General features: G+C 31.9%; 9 protein-coding genes across 9 annotated transcripts; 7 read left to right on the top strand and 2 right to left on the bottom strand.

Annotated features, from left to right (window-relative positions):
- Positions 1–95: 95 nt before the first annotated feature.
- TpMuguga_03g02250 (uncharacterized protein) lies at positions 96–634 on the top strand (the record flags this gene model as incomplete). The annotated part of the gene is made up of 2 exons (XM_061305845.1): positions 96–212; positions 269–634. The coding sequence occupies 2 exons, from the start codon at positions 96–98 to the stop codon at positions 632–634; spliced, it is 483 nt and encodes a 160-aa protein (XP_061161735.1).
- A 36-nt stretch (positions 635–670) lies between these two features.
- On the top strand, positions 671–2,759 carry Lace1 (AFG1-like ATPase family protein; the record flags this gene model as incomplete). The annotated part of the gene is made up of 6 exons (XM_061305608.1): positions 671–1,216; positions 1,332–1,873; positions 2,124–2,193; positions 2,239–2,342; positions 2,371–2,514; positions 2,631–2,759. 6 exons carry the CDS (start codon positions 671–673, stop codon positions 2,725–2,727), a joined length of 1,503 nt encoding a protein of 500 aa, XP_061160943.1. The 3' UTR covers positions 2,728–2,759.
- Positions 2,760–2,839: 80 nt separating this feature from the next.
- TpMuguga_03g00011 (ribosomal protein L17) lies at positions 2,840–3,520 on the bottom strand (the record flags this gene model as incomplete). The annotated part of the gene is made up of 2 exons (XM_061305606.1): positions 2,840–3,263; positions 3,456–3,520. The coding sequence occupies 2 exons, from the start codon at positions 3,518–3,520 to the stop codon at positions 2,840–2,842; spliced, it is 489 nt and encodes a 162-aa protein (XP_061161734.1).
- On the top strand, positions 3,387–5,334 carry rplO (ribosomal protein L15; the record flags this gene model as incomplete). The annotated part of the gene is made up of 9 exons (XM_061305607.1): positions 3,387–3,687; positions 3,799–3,944; positions 3,975–4,039; positions 4,072–4,262; positions 4,369–4,478; positions 4,509–4,689; positions 4,720–4,931; positions 4,961–5,029; positions 5,122–5,334. 9 exons carry the CDS (start codon positions 3,387–3,389, stop codon positions 5,332–5,334), a joined length of 1,488 nt encoding a protein of 495 aa, XP_061161733.1.
- Positions 5,335–5,750: 416 nt separating this feature from the next.
- Positions 5,751–6,602, top strand: ZBTB8OS (Archease protein family (MTH1598/TM1083) family protein; the record flags this gene model as incomplete). Its single annotated transcript, XM_757936.1, has 1 exon — positions 5,751–6,602. The coding sequence occupies one exon, from the start codon at positions 5,751–5,753 to the stop codon at positions 6,600–6,602; it is 852 nt and encodes a 283-aa protein (XP_763029.1).
- Positions 6,603–6,926: 324 nt separating this feature from the next.
- On the top strand, positions 6,927–7,895 carry TpMuguga_03g00009 (uncharacterized protein). Its single transcript, XM_757935.2, has one exon. The coding sequence runs from the start codon at positions 7,091–7,093 to the stop codon at positions 7,799–7,801; it is 711 nt and encodes a 236-aa protein (XP_763028.1). The 5' UTR covers positions 6,927–7,090; the 3' UTR covers positions 7,802–7,895.
- Positions 7,896–8,321: 426 nt separating this feature from the next.
- TpMuguga_03g02610 (putative integral membrane protein) lies at positions 8,322–11,482 on the top strand. Its single transcript, XM_757934.2, has one exon. The coding sequence runs from the start codon at positions 8,609–8,611 to the stop codon at positions 11,342–11,344; it is 2,736 nt and encodes a 911-aa protein (XP_763027.1). The 5' UTR covers positions 8,322–8,608; the 3' UTR covers positions 11,345–11,482.
- A 331-nt stretch (positions 11,483–11,813) lies between these two features.
- Positions 11,814–16,839, bottom strand: ABCC4 (ABC transporter family protein). Its single transcript, XM_757933.2, has one exon. It carries the CDS (start codon positions 16,469–16,471, stop codon positions 11,882–11,884), a length of 4,590 nt encoding a protein of 1,529 aa, XP_763026.1. The 5' UTR covers positions 16,472–16,839; the 3' UTR covers positions 11,814–11,881.
- A 386-nt stretch (positions 16,840–17,225) lies between these two features.
- TpMuguga_03g00006 (uncharacterized protein) lies at positions 17,226–18,433 on the top strand. Its single transcript, XM_061305605.1, has one exon. It carries the CDS (start codon positions 17,400–17,402, stop codon positions 18,024–18,026), a length of 627 nt encoding a protein of 208 aa, XP_061160942.1. The 5' UTR covers positions 17,226–17,399; the 3' UTR covers positions 18,027–18,433.
- The last annotated feature ends 21 nt before the right edge of the window (positions 18,434–18,454 follow it).

Genomic DNA, 18,454 nt, shown 5'->3' with positions numbered 1-18,454 from the left:
ATGTAACAATAAATGTATGTAAATTAATTAAAGTTAAGAGTAGTATTTATTATAATTTAGTGAGTTTGTTGGTTTAACAGGATGATAATTACCTAATGTTAAATTCTTATTCGTTAAGAAGCCTTTCGGTTACCTTATCTACGCCTCTGAAATATGACTTGAAAAGAACACTTTCTGAAATTAAAAAGGCGTTTGAAATTACTAAACAACAGGTTCCTCTCATAAAAGATTTATCTCTTTATGAAAATTATATTAATTTGTGGTTCAGGAAAGAGACGTGGGACTGGTGGAGTATGCTTATATTCCCAGAAAACGTTGGCGTGTAACATATTTAAAATCGAGATTTAAGCACAGGAAGGCTATACGCCATTACGTATTTGAGCAGTACAACTACAACATCACAGTGCTGAATCCAGTGCACATTGATGCCTTAGTTTCATCAATTTTAGGAAGTTTAAGCCCCTCAGTACACGCTCGCTGCACATTCAGCTGGAATTTTCAACCAAACTTTTTATGTCCCAACTTTCCATGTCCCAGCTCTAATTCTCATAGTTCAAAAATTAACACTAAATTAACAATTGAGCAATATAACGTAGAAACAAATGTTATTAATCGTTTAATAAACACAATTTGACCACTCCTTTTCTGGGCTAAGGAAATTCGAGTTAAAATGATTAGAATCGGATTAGTTCTATTTTCTAGGGAAATAAAGTTAACCGAGTCACAGCTTACCTTAAAGAATAAGCTGGACAAGTTAAGTAATGTCCTCAACAATTCGAGGGATAAATCAATTTTTCCCCTTCATAAATCGAGGGATAGATCAATTTTTTCCTTTCATAAGGCTAGGGATTTAGTGCCCAGAGGTGTGTATATCTACGGAGGTGTAGGTCAGGGGAAAACTATGCTAATGGATTCATTCTACGATACGCTGAAAATTCCTAAAAACAGAATCCACTTCCACGAATTCATGATACAAATTCAACAGAAATTACACCACATCAAAACTCATCACACGAGCAACACTAATTCTACTGTGAAATCCAGTCACATTACCAATAACACAACCAATGGTGTGGGTAGTGGTGTGAAAAATGTGATGGAATTGGTGTGTGACGAGATAGTGAAGAATTACAAGTTACTTTGTCTGGATGAGTTCCACGTCACGCATATCTCAGACGCCATGATCCTCAAGGAACTATTCACCACACTTTTCAACGTATTCCCATTATTCACAATATTCACAATATTCACAATATTCACATTATTCACATTATTCACATTATTCACAATATTCACAATATTCACAATATTATTGTTGTATGATTATGTAGAAGGGTTTGGTGTTGGTGTGTACGAGTAACAGAGCGCCTGAGGAGTTGTATAAGAACGGACTTAACCGCGATCGATTCCTGCCATTCATACCAATTCTATACCAATACTGCGATGTGTATCACCTGGATACTGAGAATTTCCGGCAAAAACAGAATAACTCAGGGGTAACCAGTCTTACTGACGGTGACAATGAGGACAATTCTGTTTACAATGATATATTCTGTATGAACAAGGACATGGAATATTTTATTACTAAATATGCAAATGGTGTAAAAATAGACAAATCGGATGTAAGGGAAAGGTGGATCCAGGTAACACCGTTGAGAAGGGTTAGGATCCCACTAACACATGGGAAAGTAGCGTTCTTGACCTTTTCTGACCTGTTTCCCAATAATTCATTTATCGGAATTGATGCACTGATTAAACTCAGTGAAGAGTTTAACACCTTCGTCATGACCGAGATACCAGAATTCAACGCTAACCTACGCTACAACAATAAACTTAAAATCTTCATACAATTCATCGACATTCTATACGAAAAGTAATATTAACGTAGTTATACACAATAAATATAATAGTATAAAATATAATAGTATAAAATATAAAACTATAAAATATAAAACTATAAAATATATAGTATAAAATATATAGTATAAAATATATAGTATAAAATATATAGTATAAAATATATAGTATAAAATATATAGTATAAAATATATAGTATAAAATATATAGTATAATAGTATAATAGTATAATAGTATAAAATATATTAATGAGTTGATTGTATTAGAAACTTGAAATTGGTTTTATCTACGAGTAAGCCGTTAATTTACATTTTCGGGTCATACGGGATCATCAAGGTAATTTTTACAGTTACATCTTATACCCGGTGCATAATCTTTCAGTTGTTTGACCAGTTTTACCACAAAGTCAAGTCAACCAAACTAGATAAACAACAGTTTAATGTTGATGATTTCATAGAGTTAAACAAACTTGACACTACTAAAAGGTAACACATGCACTGCTAATATGTTTAGTGATTCGGTGAAGTTATTTGAGGCTATGCTATTACCGAATGAAAGGGTATTAACTACCCAAAGATTATCAAGTATTATTAATACTCACGAACAGCTGATCAACGGATCACAACCAAAACAATTCATACTATACAAATTCGATACGTATCTCAATTAAACAATTAACCCGTTAACTCTGTGAATACTGTTAACTCTGTTAACTCTGTGAATATCGTTTTGATATTGTGAATATTGTGTTCATATTGTTGATATTGTTGTAGTAATGATGAGGAAGCGGATGAGGAAGAGTTTCAGTGTTCGAGAACGCTTTCAAGACTTTTCCACATGTCAACACAAGATTACTTATCCAAATGTTAATTCTAATACTAATTAATGTAGCTACACTATAGTATTCTGCAAATATGTTGTACACATTACTGTGGTTATTGTACACATTACTGTGGTTATTGTGCATTATTTATGTGTTGGCTTAGTATTCTAATAATTCTAAGATTACGCGAGTTGAGTTATCGCCGATGTTAAAGGTGTTAAGTCGTTTGATTCTGCAGTAACCGCCATGCCGTTCCTTAAACCGTTCCGGAGCAAGTTTTAAAATATTCTCCGTTAATTCCCTATCATACAAGTAACTATTAATTAAAACGCGAGCATGGCGTTTATTCTCTTTTTTGGAGTATTTTATAATCCGTTCAACCTTAGGTTTAGCCTGCCGAGCCTTGTTGAAAGTGGTTATGATCCTGCCATGACGAAGTACCGCAGTGGTTAAAGCACGTAACAGCGCTTTTCTACCAGAATGTGTACGCTTAAGTTTTTTACAAGTGCGTAAATTACCATATAAGGTGAAGGGGCCTGATTTACTTAAATAACTCAAATTTATAAAACAAAAACTAAACTTGCTGAAAAAAAATAAAAAAATAATTAATTTTAAAAATAAAAAACTTACATACATTAAAATAAAATTAAAATAATATCATAAATTACCACACACAAATGCTGAGTTTATAATATTTACAGTTGATATGTATTATATAATCTTATGTTTATGTAAGTTAACTTGCGGATTCTGTTTTATTTTCAAAAATTCAAACCTTTTTAATTCAAACCTTTTTAATTCAAACCTTTTTAACTCTAATTTTTTTAATTCTAATCGCATTAACCAGATTTATTCATCAGATTCCACCGGAGATTCTGAGATAATTCCTGAATCAACTGTTTCTAAGATAATTCCGCAGTATAGCGGAGTCGAATACACGCCAGAAGACTTAAATAAGGAAGAGGAAGAAATTAAAAACTTTTTCCAAATCAACTCATTCGGCAGAAGTAATCCAATACACAAACTAATCATATAATTAATTATATATAAATAAATAAATGTATGTAAATAATAAATTGTTATAATTATGTGAATAATGTATTGGATGATGGGATTAGGGAGGGACAAGGTGCCTAGAGCGCATCCGTTGTATAAATTTTTAAAGTTTGAGAGGAAGCAGGTGATAAAATTAGAACGTTTCCATAAAAACAGAAATGCTGAACTCCGTAAACAAGAATGGCGCGACTTCTTTCAATCTGTAAAAGTAAATTAATTATTCTATTTCCATGTTCAGGACGGAACAGATGAACCAATTTTCACCAAAGAACAACAATCGCTGTGGCACGAACTGTTAACCAAGTTCCCATCAACATAATTAATTTGTGAATTAGATTTGTGGAAGTGGCAAAGCCGTTGGAGGAGGAGCTGAAACTGATAGAATCAAACGGAGATTTAGAAATTGAAGATAAGTACAGACTTGGGGCAAATGTAAGAGAACAAATCCAATCACTACAAAATGACATTTTCGATACCTATGAGAAACAATTTGAAGAAACCGGAGCACTCAAAGCCGCTCAGAATTGTACCTACTCCAGTTACACATTTTACACATTCTTACACATTTTTACACTAGTTACACATTTTACACATTCTTACACACTATTGACGTAATATTGGATATGGTGTAGATTTGTCTGGAATTCCGAGATATGTGTGGGATTTAAGTCAGCGTGACCCTCGGCATGCGATATTTAAGTTACCAGAGGGTTGTGAAATACCATACACTCACAAGTGGGAGGTAAGTGCATAATTAACTATTGGTTTACAGAGTACTGTGCACGGTGGCGGTCTTGAAGAAGGAGAAGAAGTTCTGAAACTCCATAAACTACCCTCGTTGGGAGAAAAAAAGAAGAAAAGACTAGGACGAGGACATGGGTCAGGAAAAGGTGGGAGTTCAGGACGTGGTTGTAAAGGCCAAAAACACAGATCAGGGAAATACATTAACCCGAGTAAACAATATAATAAATTATTATTTATAGTGTTTGAGGGAGGCCAGACTCCGTTGTATAGAAGAATACCGAAATTCGTTGGGAGACCTTTAGGTCACGGTGTACGTTATAAAAGATGTAATTATGAACTTATTCCACTAAGTGAATTAAATAGAGCGCCAGATGGCGCCACCGTTGACTGGGCATTTCTAGAACGAATTGGAGCCAAACTCGGGAGATACCAACTAAACCATCCCATCAAAGTATAATTTAGCCATTGTATCTGGTTCAGGTCGTTGGCGATAAAAGAGCACACGGAGAAAAACAAACACAACTCACAGCCAAAAATCTTATCGTCAAAGTACACACAATATTCTCTTTACTTATTTAATCATTTAATTATTTAATTATTTAATTATTATTATACTAATTAATTATTATATTGAGGGATAGGCTCACGGATTTACGAGATCAGCGGCAAAGGCGATAATGGATGCGGGAGGGCGATGTTTACTGTTGAGACCGAGGACACATGACATTGTGCAGGAGGAATATGACCCGAGAGTCCCAAGGGCCAAGAGATACATCTTCGCCGGGAAAATCTCCAGACATGAAAGGAAAAGAAGAGAAATTATCAAGTCCCTCAAACAAGAAATTACAGCCTAACCTATACCATCGGAGCTGAATGCATTTTTAACAGAATAACAACGGTTTACACAGGTTTACACATGGTATACAGGGTTTACAGAAGGATTACACAGGTTTACAGGATTTAGAAATAATGTATTTTTATGTTTATGTAGTAAATTAATTAAAAGTAGTAAATTTAGTGGAAAACAAGGTGGTTTAGATGTTGGAATCCAGGATTGAATAGTAGAAAAAAATGAATTTATGTATAAATTAATGAAATATTTAAGTTGATAATAATTTTTATACACATGAGATAAATGTGGTTAAACGTGAATTTAAAAAATATTAAATAGTATCCCCATCTAAGATTCCAAAGTAAACATTTCCTTAATGATTAATAAATTAATTTTTTATATATTTTTAATAATTTTTGGGGTGACAGAATTTTTATAATGGTTTCGGATACTAAATTTCCCGAACTTCAATGTAATATTGAAGTATATAATACGCCGTTTAGCATACCAATTCCACATAATTCCAATCATACAAATTCCAATGAATATTCAAAGGCTTTAATTGTTAAAAATAATTTAGAACCTGAATGCGCAAAATTTGATGAAAACTTTAATAAAAAAATTAATGGAGAGATTGATTTAAATAAATTATTAATTATGTTAAAGGATGTATCGTATGATTATGAATATTTGGATCATCCAGCGGATGTTATACTCTTGGGACAGGGAAAATCAATTAAGGAAGCGTTAGAATCCATTTCCATTTCTTTGTTTAATTACATTTCAGATTTATCATACGTCGAACCCAAACATCTGAAAACTTTAGAAATTACCGGAAAAGGATTAATTAAACTTTTATATCACTTTCTAGACGAATGCTTATATTTATACAGCAGTGAATATTTCATTGCCAAATATGTTCTAATCGATGATATCAAGAGTAAAATCATCGAGAACGGAGATATAATCAACGGGAACAAAGATATAATCAATGGGAACAAAGATATAATCAATGGGAACGGAGATATAATCAACGGGAAAGAAATTGATGATAATGTGGAGAATGAATATGTTATAAGAGTAATAGTGTTGGGAGATTATTATAACAAAAATAAGCATAAGTGTGGAACTGAAATAAAGGCAATAACTATGCATCATCTGAGCTTTAAATTATGGACTGAAGATCGAGTCTACGAATTCAAAGATATGGACCCAAATAATGAATTTTTAACAGAGTTAAATGATTCTAAAATTATAAAATGCAAAGCATTTGCACTGGTTGATATATAAATCCGACACAATCGTCTAATAACACTCAACTTAACAATTTTTCAATTTTATCACATTTATACTAAATATTTATTACTAAATACAAGAAATTTTGAAGTGTGTTGAAATTTATGTTCGTGAAGTTGAGAATCTGAGAATATTTAAAAAATTCGTAATCGGAAATAATGAAAATTTAATGAATAATTGAAAAAAATATGAAATTCGTATGGAAGATGGAATTAATCCCAGTTAAATACTATCGAGACGCCCCCATTAACAAATTTCAATATCCCTCAATTATTGACTTTCCATGAATTTTATATTCAATAATTTCAATTTTTAATTTTATAATTCATAATTTTATTATTTTTAATCTTTCTAATTTTTAATCTTTCTAATTTTTAATATTTAATGTATTTTTAATATTTAAATCAACTTAATATAATATTATAATATAATATTATAACTGGATATTATAATTTGAAATTTCGATTTTATCGTAGAGTAAAATGGATAACCGTAAGTTAACGATTTTGTCTGGAGTTTTAATAGCAATGGTGGCATCGGTGCTGTTTGTATTAAAGTTCACGTACATTAGACGAAGATACAGGCCCTTTGATGATAGAATTGTAATTCCTGAGCGAGAGTATCCGACGTTCATTGATATAATCACCAGGGACGGTTCAGGCCTTAAGGTAAATGACACAAGTAAATACAAAGTAAAGAAATACCATTCTAACAAAATTCTAATGTATGAATATGTGTTTGAAGATGCTAAATGTGTTGCATTTAACTATAAAAATGAGAGTGTATGGAAGCTAAAGGAGGGTAGAGAGGGTCCGTACCCCAAGACAATAATGTTCTACACCCTGGATAATACTATAATCGTCGGCTTTGGCAAGAGTAATATGTTAATTTACAAGTATAAAAATAATCAATGGACTTCCGACACCACTGGGGAAATCCTCCTAGATCTTGATATTGACATTAAAGATAATAACAGCAACATTGAATATACTGTACTCAGTAACCAGGAGGAATATACGCCTAAACCTGGGAAGTATTTTGAATCGGTCAGTCATCATGGGAAGGAATTATATAAAGGAAATAAGTTCCCAGATCTCCTAAATAAAGTTATTGTACCAATCGCAAACGGTGAATCCAGGGTAATAACACTCATGACTTTAGACGGCCGAGATATCAAAATAACATTAAATTAACTCAATTTATTGCTCAATGAGTTGTAAAGGGTTAAGATTTTTTATAATTGGATTTTTTAAATCTAATACCCTCGTAAATTTAATTTAAATTTCCTACACAAATTTATCATTTTATTTATCATTTTATATGTTTTATTTATTATTTTATTTATTATTTTATTTATTATTTTATTTATTATTTTATATATTAATATTTGTATGATTTGGGATTGTATAATTTGATGTATTTACGCATTATTTACACAAATTTAATAACACATTAGAGAAAAATAAAATAAGAAGTTGAGATTAAATGAAATATTAAATTAAATAAATTAAAAACTAAGGTGAAATTCGGTCAAAAATAAGTAGAATAAATGAAAAAAAAGAGTAAAATAAAATAATGCAAGATTAAAGAAAATAATGAAAAAATATAAAGTCGGGACAATATAAATAAAAAAAGTGTTTGGGATAAAAATAATAAAAATCAGGAAGAATGTATAAAACGGGAATTGAAAAAAATAATCAAAGAAAAGGTGAAATTAAAATAATTTCAAACTGGAATGTAAATCAAATAATTACTATTAAATCTGTGCCCTTGAAATTGATGAAATGATGGAAATAATTAAACGAATAGGATAAATTGACACAAGAAGATAAAATTGATGATAATAATCCCCACAACAAGAAATGTTTGAGGAAGAATAGGGATAGAAGAACAGTTTCTGAATTGGAAGCAAGTTAATTTCACCTGTAGACATCCTTATCTGAGCATATATTAACACATTTATCCTTTGTTATTACCAATCAGCTTGGTCGCATCCGCAAATGAATAAAGTTTGGGTTGCCTTGATTCTTGTACTTGTATTTGCAGTAGCATTAGCAGTTGCTTTGACACTGACATTTGTGTACAAGGAAAAGAAAAAGGAGGAAGAAGATGAAAAGAAGAAAGTGGTTTGGAAATTCTATTTGGAAGAACCTGAGTCTGGTTTGAAATCAACAGAATCCGTTCTCGAATTTGATCTCAATTCAAAAACTAAACAAACTGTTGGGAAATATACATTGACTCCAAAAGCCGTCAGCCATACCTTCGATGAAACTACGCTGAGTGGATTTGCCTTCACAGTGGAACCCGAAATGAGAGTTAAAAGGTTCTCAAGTGAAGGTAAAGAAGTTCGATTACAAAAGGTACTCGTTTGCTCAGGTTTCACTGTCTTTGATAAGGAAAAGAAACCTGATTTCGTTACTTTATATCATGATGGAAAATTTCACCACTACTCCACCAAGGCAGAACTATTGTCCACAGATTTATTCCCCTTCGCAAAAGAGGATAAAAAGAAAACTCCCGAAGAACTTGATTTACCCAAAGGTAAAGATGTAGAACCCACACCTGCACCTGAACCCACACCAGCTTCGGAGCCAACACCTGGTCCAAGTCCATTAAAACCTAAGGGAGATAAAGAACCTGCACCAACAACTCCCAAGGAACCTGTTCCCGTGACACCGAAACGTGATGAAGATGAAGATGATTATAGTCCTGTTACACCCCGACCTCGAGAACCAGTGGAAGTTCTAGTTGATTTGGGCCTTAGCTTTTTCGCTACTGAGAGTAAACCGTACACATATTCCGTTGGGGAAAATGAAGTTAAAGTAACTGTAAACAAAAGAGTTGGTGAATTTCCGTCTTTCACATACGAACGTAAAGATGGAAATTCATTCAAACCAGTCCTATCATATGGTGGAACAAATGCCAATCTTTCAGAAGCTACTGTGAAAGCCCTTAGAGCATTTTTAGATAGGTCTAATGTTCCAGTCCTCGTAACCTTCGAAGACGATTCTGCAAAGAGATTTTCTTATGTACATAAAGGTGAAAATCAATGGGAATTGACTGCAAAACATTTAACTGAGGACTTACTCGAACATACTGCAGCATTTTTAGACCGCTCAGTTCTTTTGGATCTTTCAGTAAGTTCAGGAACATATGATGGTGGATCCCTTTCGATTACTGTTGCAGGAACGACATATGTTGAGAAGAGGTATGAAGGTTTCGTATCATTTACCCACCGATTCCATCCCGTTGGACAAAGTAGCTCAAATGTCAGTTCTAGGGTTTACAAATATAAATCTGGAGCTGCAGATTTGGAAGGATTACCACTTAAACCTGAAGTTAGTCATGTCGTGGTTTATTTCTCCAGGTTTGATGAAAACTTCGCCAGACCACTCCTGGTAAAAGTTATGGTTGGACGTGCCGTACTTGACTTTATGTATTTATCAGATAGGACATATTTCTTGGAAACTCGAGAAGAAAATGTTTCAGATGGACTGGAACTGCTGGATTCTAGGTTTAATCGTGTCGCGCATGTCGACCCAACGAAGTTTGAAACATATAGACCAGAAACTCGCTTTACAAAGAAAACTTCTTTCAATCAAGTTGAAGTAAAATGCCATGAACATGATCCATCTCGTTATTACACAAAATGTGTTCACAAATTACTATTCAAACGTGGCCATGTGCCTTTTTATGTAGGGTCTGTTAGAAACTTTTCTCTGAATTTGCCGGAAACCGAAGTAAGAAAAGTTGAAGCATTTCACCTTCGCAAGGAAGGAGCTGCTCTTGTACTTAGACTCGTAGGAGATCATCGTACTGATACTTTTGTACTACATAATGGAAGTTATGAGAAAAAAGAGTTTGAAGAAACTGAGTTGTCCAGTGTATTGAGATTTGCTGCATATACCGAACACAACTACATAAGTCTTAATTTTACTAATTATAACCAGTCATCTTACTATTATGATGGAACCTTAACTAAACCGAAATTCCCTGTAGAAAGAACCGTAGTTGTAAAAGCTACAGAGCACTCTCCACTGAAGCATGTAATGAAGGTAGAGCACACATTAGAAAAACAACCTGGTAAAAGCCTTTCGTTTAACGTTTTTGAAACAAATGGATTCTTGGCCGATTTGCCGGATGAAAAGTTTAAAAGTGTGGAAGCATTTTATTCATTAACAAATGCCGGTCATGTTGTTATGGTTGTTTTCCGTGCAGATGATAAAATCTGGTCCTATAGCTGGACTGGGCGACAATATGTTTTAGACAAAAACTTAGGTGCATACAATGTAGTAACAAGACTTAGAACTGTGTTATTTAAAGTTTATCAAGTTCTTTATCTAGAAATGACACATACAAATGAATACGAATTAGTCTATGTTGATTCCGAAAATAAACTTGAGAAAGTTGAAGTAAAGGTTCAAGAAGTAGGTAATCTTACTAACGAAATTGCGAGATATTCTCACACCCTGCCAAAATGCTCCGAAATAAGGTTAAAAGATGAAAGCACTTTATCAGTGAAACCCCAGGCAGGATATCAGTTTACCAGTGCGCTGGTTTATCTCTATGGTGAGAGTAACAATTATAAAACCCCTGTGTTTTTAACATTAACTTCCAATGATGGTACAACTGTCTACTTTAAATTAAAAGAAAACCATAGATGGGAAAGATTCCGTGGATATGATATTAACAAACATACAGATGATGTATCAAAACTTGCCAAAAAGTCCTCATGAAATTGATACTTCATTTAATTTTCATTTATCCAGAATCATTTGTCATTTAAGATTTTATAAAGTATTCTTTATTAAAATTTCATAAATCAAGTGTAAAATGAAGTAGAGTTAGACACCAAGTTTCTAACTCAATTAATCTAATGCGTCACTAAAGTACATCTAATTAATTATAACTTAGTCATTTCAATCCTTAAATTCAATAACAGAATAGTTCAATTTAATTTGGTATTATTCCTTTTTAAATAAATGACCAAGTAGCCTTTTGCCAAACCCTAGTACAAGTAATAAAACTAAATAATTCGGACTTTAACAAAATGGAAATTGAATTGAAATTGAAAGTGTTTGATCATAAATGATTCATTTGTAACACTGAAGTGATATTTTTTATTGATGTTAAAATATACATCTCATGTCTAAAAGTCTAAGAAAACAAACCATTTAATGGTAAAAAAGAACTTATATATTTATGTATGTATAGACTGAAAAATTAGAGGTATAATTAAAAAATGAGAATTGTTAAATATTACTGCATTAAAATTAGTTTGAGTATTTGGTAACCATCTCTTCAATTACATTTGAGATTGATTCGTTTTTGGATACTTCTGAAGCACTGCAGGTCTTGATGAGTCTGCCGTGATGCATCACCCATATGGATGTGCAAGATTTTAGAACGTTAGAGAAGTGCGCAGTAACAAAACATGTACAGTGTTTGAAATATTTATCCAATAGTTCATAGATTGGGATACCAATATCTTGAACTTCAGAACCATCCTCAGAAATGTTATCCGACGGTGGTTCATCAATGATTAACATTCTGTACTGATGTCTGTATAGTACGAGTTTGGCGAACCATAATGTTCTGAGCTGAGTCACAGATAACATGATATCATCTGTTTTAAAGTCATCCATGGTCATTGCCCTATCTTCGTGGTAAGATTCCTTACCTTTGTTAAACGACTCTTTTGGCGATTGTTCAAAAAAGTTTTTGGCCATGTTAAGTGGTTTTGGGATAATTATTGTATCGAGTCTCTTTCCACCATGAAGGTTATTTACAAAATCCAAGAGGCCACAATTGTCCAGGGCTTCATTAATTTGTTCATCACTGAATAGTCTCCTTGGATCCAAGAACCTTCTAATGGTCCAGCCCTTAAAGACAAAGGGTAATTGAGGAAGAACACCAATAATATTTCTAATGACACTTTTGGGAATTTCTTTTAAATCTGTGCCATCTAACAGGACTTGACCCGTTCTATTCCTAACATTGTTTTCTAGCACAGATAGCAGAGTTGTCTTACCAGCACCTGTTCTACCAATGATACCAATGATATCAGAATTAGAAGTTGATGCGTTTATGTTGCCAAGGATAATGCCTTCCTTGTTCATCTGTGAGTTAGTATACACACAGACGTCCTTCAATACTACTCCAGTGTGTTCAGGGGAAATATATTTGCAAATATCAACAATATTAATCTTTGGTCTATACACAAGCCTTCTAAGAATATTGGGGTTAGTTTTTTTGAATTCAATTACCCTTCTCTTAAGCAGGTTCAATTCTTCGAATTGCTCTTCGGGATTGGTAGAATCAATAACTACATCCTCTTCATGAACATTGCGGAATTTGTCGAAAACACACTTGGTTCCAGGAGGAATAAAGCATTGAAATCTTCGATTAGAACACATAAATACTTGCAACCAGGCAAAGGAAAATGAGAAATTGCTAAAAGATTTAATAGCACTCATACTGAGTGATAGAGCTAATCCAAAATACCCAACATTCATCTTGTAATTTGTAAACTTGTCAAATATTATCATTGAACAGAGGAATAGAACAGTAGCAAGTGAAAATAACCAATTGAACATAACTGAAGTCCAACTCAAAAATGAATGAACTAAATACCAACATCTAGTTTTATAATCATTTCTTTCAATAATATCATTAACCAACTCCCATTCCTTTTTAAAACTTCTGTAGATTGCTGATCCCATGATGGCATTCTCGCACGTTGTGTTAATATGTGACATACTCTCTAGTGATCCTAGAGTAATGTTTCTGGATGATATAACAAATTTTGATACTACAAATTCAAAGCCAATTATCAAAGATATGGAAATAAATGGAATGGACAGAGGAATAGTGTAGAATAGAGTTCCAATGGAGATGACTGTTTGAATGAATGACAGGAAAGTGGTACATATCATGTTTCCAATACATTCATCAATAAAAACAATATCTGAAGAAAAGTAAGTGATGATTTGGTTAATCTGTTTCTTGATCTTAATGACTGATGAGCTGTTCTTGAAGACTGAGTTGAGACAATACTCGTGAATTCTTCTTGAGGCCATTAAACAGGATATAGTAAATAATACGGTTGACATTAGAGAACAACACATAACAACTAATACAAAGATCAGAATTACGTTGAGGGCAGAGTTGCTGTGTGATTTTACATCTAATAAATCAACAGAAATGTCATCATTGAATTCGTTAGTTTTTTTAAAAATATAATCTGTGAGATTTGTTGCAAGGACAAACTTGGAGTTATCCATGACACTTGATGCAACCGCAAAGATTATGAACAGAACAAAAGTAAATCCAGCTGCCTTGAAATACATGAAATATGGATTAAATTTATCTTCAGAATGAGTTTCTTCAATAATTGAAGTTATTGAACGTCTATAGTTTGACTTTGTGACAAAGCGTCTTACTGATTTAGAAGAACCGAAATAACATAGTTTCATCATATCCTTGGTGAAGAAATTCAATTTATATGGACCTGAAGGAGGTGTGATATATTCAAACCCATTTGGTGTCTTCTTGTCAGAAAAAATGTCTGATAAATAACAGCTGAAAATCAAATATTTGTTATCAATTTCGTATACGGGAATTCTGGGAAACTTAACCAAGTCTGAAGCTCTGACACATTTATCCAGCAATGTCATTGATGATGAAAGTATAACAGCAAGATCGTCCTTAACAAGTAGGCCAGTCTTGGAATTGAACAGATTGAAGAATACAGTTCTGGATACGTATGGATCTAATCCATGAAATTGTGAATCCAGACACATCAGGAATGAACACTGGTTTCTATTGTAATCCTTGTTCACTTTACTAAATATAAGATATGCATATATGGCCCTAGCCATCTCCATTCTAACTCTCTGACCACAACTTAGTGAGTGAGCATTATCTGAGACAACTCTAAAGTCACCTTTCTCCCATGATAATATATCAGTTTCAAGTTCAAGTGCTTTGATAACTGATTCATAAATGTCCTCATCAAATCTGTGTCCAAAGGTGATGTTTGATCTAATAGTGCCCTGTTGTAGCCATATATTCTCAGATGAATAAAATATTGGCATTGATGTGTGAAGTGGAATAACAGACATTGAACCACCAACCAGTGTCATCTCACCAAGTATTGATTTGATGAAGTTAGATTTACCAGAACCTTGGGATCCTGTAATAATTGCTATCTCTCCCCTCTTAAGTTGGAAGTTAATATTTTTCAAATGGACTTCATTGTTGTCATTAACAAAATCCTTCCTAGTGTGGACCCACGCAAATGAAGCATCCTTGTATAGTACAAGAACATCCTTGGGAATCTCATTGGTAACGTCAGGCAGGTCAGATGACATTACTGTTGATCCACCAAACTTGTTATCACTGATGTAAAAGTTAGGTGAACAACTGGTAACATATTTGTTAACCCTGTTGTATGATACATATGACATAGTTAATCTTCCAAGTGCATAAGGAAACAAGAACATTGAGTTGATAATCCTGAAAAAGATGTAGAACGTTGATAAGAAGGCGGCAGTATCAATGTCCTTAATAACCTCTGCAGCTTTTATTGTTTTTACAAAATACCTCATCAGGACATAGAAGGATATATTGCTAAATATTACATATAACGATTTGTTGAGTAATGTCAAAAAAATCCTAATTAAAACTAATACCAGTTCAGTATTCCTGGTTTGAGTAATGATGTTGACGGCAATATCATCGTAGAGTAATTTGTTGATCAGAGGCAACTCAGATATAATTTCAATGCATTCTGAGATCCTATAATCCTTGACATGGCAAATGAAATGAAAAATTAAAGTGTTTATGATCTCAACGACAATCATAAGAAAAATGAAAAATGCTCCAACAAAGTACAACGCCCACAAATTAATCTTAATCTGCATGGAAATTAATATTATTCCATAGATAAAGTTCGACAAAAAGTTAACAATTGGTATTAATGATTCAACGAATAGAGAGATGTAGAAGCAATCATAATACTCAAAGGTGAACATGTTTGGAGTAATATCTTTGTTTTGGAAACGCCGTGCTGGACAAAACATAGGGTTTTGGGAACATTCTGAGTCAGGAAGACAGGTGTGTAAAACATTGTTACAAACACTCAAGGAGTTGGATCCATTGATATTATTGAAATGTTTTCTTCTATAGCACATGCCATGTTGAAACACTGTAATTGAAATAGAATATTCCAAAACAGTTTTTAATCGATTCAGATAGTAAGTAAAATTTTCAATCAATAATCCATCAATAATCTGTAGACCTATCACAGCAAATAAAAACAAAAATATTTTCAGTAGAGTAAATGACTTCGTGTTCAAAATGCCCAAGAGGTGTTTAATCAAAATGGTAATGCTCAGACTAAACAGATTAGTGACTACAATCCCAAGGAGACCAAATGATACTCTTTTCCAGAATGTTAAGAATAAAGCTCTTAACAAAACAGATTTAAAGGGTTTTATATTGGGTTTATTATTTTGTTTTGTTTCAAATGACTCTAATCTAACTAATCCATCACTAAGGTTCTTGGAGAAAATTGGTTGCCAACGAAGAATTTGGTCTGCAATGGGAAGTGGATGTAACTTATATGGTTCTACATATTTCTTAGAAAGAAGAGAGGCCCACTTAGTTACCCAGTGAAAGAAAAAGAATTTAAAAATACTACTGGAGTCGTAATATTTAAATTTTAAAAAACGAGATTTGTTATTAAAATAGGTTTTGGAGTATGGTTGACTTTCCCAGTAGTGATGCTCGGAACCAAGTTTCTCAACCGAATCTTCTAACGTGTTATTAAATAGTTCTGAAATATTTCGATGTTTACCCATTCAAATAAGATTTAATCGGAGACATGCTATAAAATGGGATATTTAGAGATGCGATGTAATGCGATGTGAGATATGGTATAGATGAGATATTGGTGAAAATCAAACAGTCATGATTAGTCGGTAAATGTTTAAATAACCTGAAATAATCATTTGAGTTGAATGTGGTAAAATAGTGATGCAAATCTGTTAGAATTTTGATATTATTCCTGATGGTTCTAGGAATGAAAATAGTGAAATGTTTTATATCAGTGAGAAGGTAGGATGAAGTCTATTGTGAAATATTGAACAAAAAGTAATATTTGGATTTTTTTGAAGTTAAATGTCTTTATTTATAATTATGTTTATCTTTAATTTGTCATAAACTTAAGGAATTTCTACAATAATTGGTAGAAGATAAATATAATTATGTTCTCCCCATCCAGGATTTGTTATATTCGTTAAATGCAATTCATATTTTTTGTTTAATATTATTATGGACTAATTTAAAATATAAATGTTTTTTCTATTTTCACCATATTTTTTAATCTTCCTCTATGTTATTTCATTTTGATTTTTCGAACCTTTGTTCAAGATTTAATTTTTAGTTCGGTAAATAATATTTTGATACTCTGTATAATTTTTTGCAATTATATTTTATAATACGACAAATTAAATTAATTTAAAAAATTTTATATACATTTCATAACCAACATTCAATAACCAATATATTAAACAAATAATATTGATTAAATCATATTTTAGATAATATTTTGAATTTTTAAATAAAAAATATTTATAATTTTACAAAACTTACTTCATTCTAGTAACATAAATCATGTAAATATTTATTTTTTGTGGATCTAAATTTTGTTGATGGATTATGAGATTTTTTGTTACGACATTTATTAGGTAGATCTATATCTACAATAAAATAAAAACTAAAATAAAAATGTCTACACAAAAAATTGTTAAAAGTAGGAAATCTGTTGAAACTTCAATTACAACCTCAAATAACACTAAATTGAAAATAAAAAATAAAAAAGGATCAAAACTAATAAAACTAAATATTGATAGTCAAAAATCAACTGATGGATATCACTGTATTCCTAAAAATGCTGCTTTTGAATATATATCCAGGTCTGGTTATATATTCAACAAAGTTTTAAAGGGTAAAAAAGTTATTTGGGAATCTCAAAACAATGAATTTGGATACAAAGTAATGATTAAAAGTTATAATAATGAAGATTATATGACGATTTTTTTCACAAACAAAAAATTTAAAGTGTTTAAGGCTGGAAAAAATGATATCTTCGAAATGATTACAGATATTAAAACCCACTCTGATCTAAAGACATTTGATGATGAGATTAGTTCTAATACTGATGTGGATTCATGTATTAAGCTATACACCAAAGATAATGAAGGAAAAAATGTTTTGATGCCTACTGATATGTATGATGTTGAATTTAATGGAGAAGATGTCGAGGTATACAGTTTTAAAAAAGGATCAAAGTGTACAATGGTTAAATTAGGAAATTGTGTAATTTGGGAATATGAAAAAAATAAAAATATATAATAAGTTACACAAATGTTTTTAGTTGATTCATAATAAAAATTTTAAAAATATCAACAAAAACGTGAAAACAAGATTAAACTAAAAATTAATTAGATGTTTGGAATTTATTTTCCTAAAAATTATCAAAAACATTGGTTCTAGATAATGAGAAATTTTTAAACAAAAAGGAAATATCAAAAATTATATCTAACTGGAAAATAATTCAATATTTTGTCAAATATCTTTTTACAGAGTATAAAAACTAACTGAAACCAAGGCAACTATTAGTCATGTGAAAGTTTAATATTTTTCCATCAAACATTTTTGTTTTGTTAATTAACAGTTTTAAAATAGTTTTAAAGTTGATAAGTTTGGTTTTTTACCAAAAATCCGTTTAATTTTGATTTAAAAAATATTATTTTAAATGCTTCAATGATGATAGATTTATA

Source organism: Theileria parva (genome assembly GCF_000165365.1).
Source record: "Theileria parva strain Muguga chromosome 3 map unlocalized ctg_530, whole genome shotgun sequence".
Lineage (NCBI taxonomy): Eukaryota > Apicomplexa > Aconoidasida > Piroplasmida > Theileriidae > Theileria > Theileria parva.
The sequence above is the reverse complement of the archived record's forward strand: the minus strand, read 5'-3'. Positions and strand labels throughout refer to the sequence as shown.

Bases quoted from the DNA above. Each gene is read 5' to 3' on its own strand.
- TpMuguga_03g00009 (XM_757935.2), top strand. From the start codon at position 7,091: ATGGATAACCGTAAGTTAACGATTTTGTCTGGAGTTTTAATAGCAATG.
- TpMuguga_03g02610 (XM_757934.2), top strand. From the start codon at position 8,609: ATGAATAAAGTTTGGGTTGCCTTGATTCTTGTACTTGTATTTGCAGTA.
- ABCC4 (XM_757933.2), bottom strand. From the start codon at position 16,471: ATGGGTAAACATCGAAATATTTCAGAACTATTTAATAACACGTTAGAA.
- TpMuguga_03g00006 (XM_061305605.1), top strand. From the start codon at position 17,400: ATGTCTACACAAAAAATTGTTAAAAGTAGGAAATCTGTTGAAACTTCA.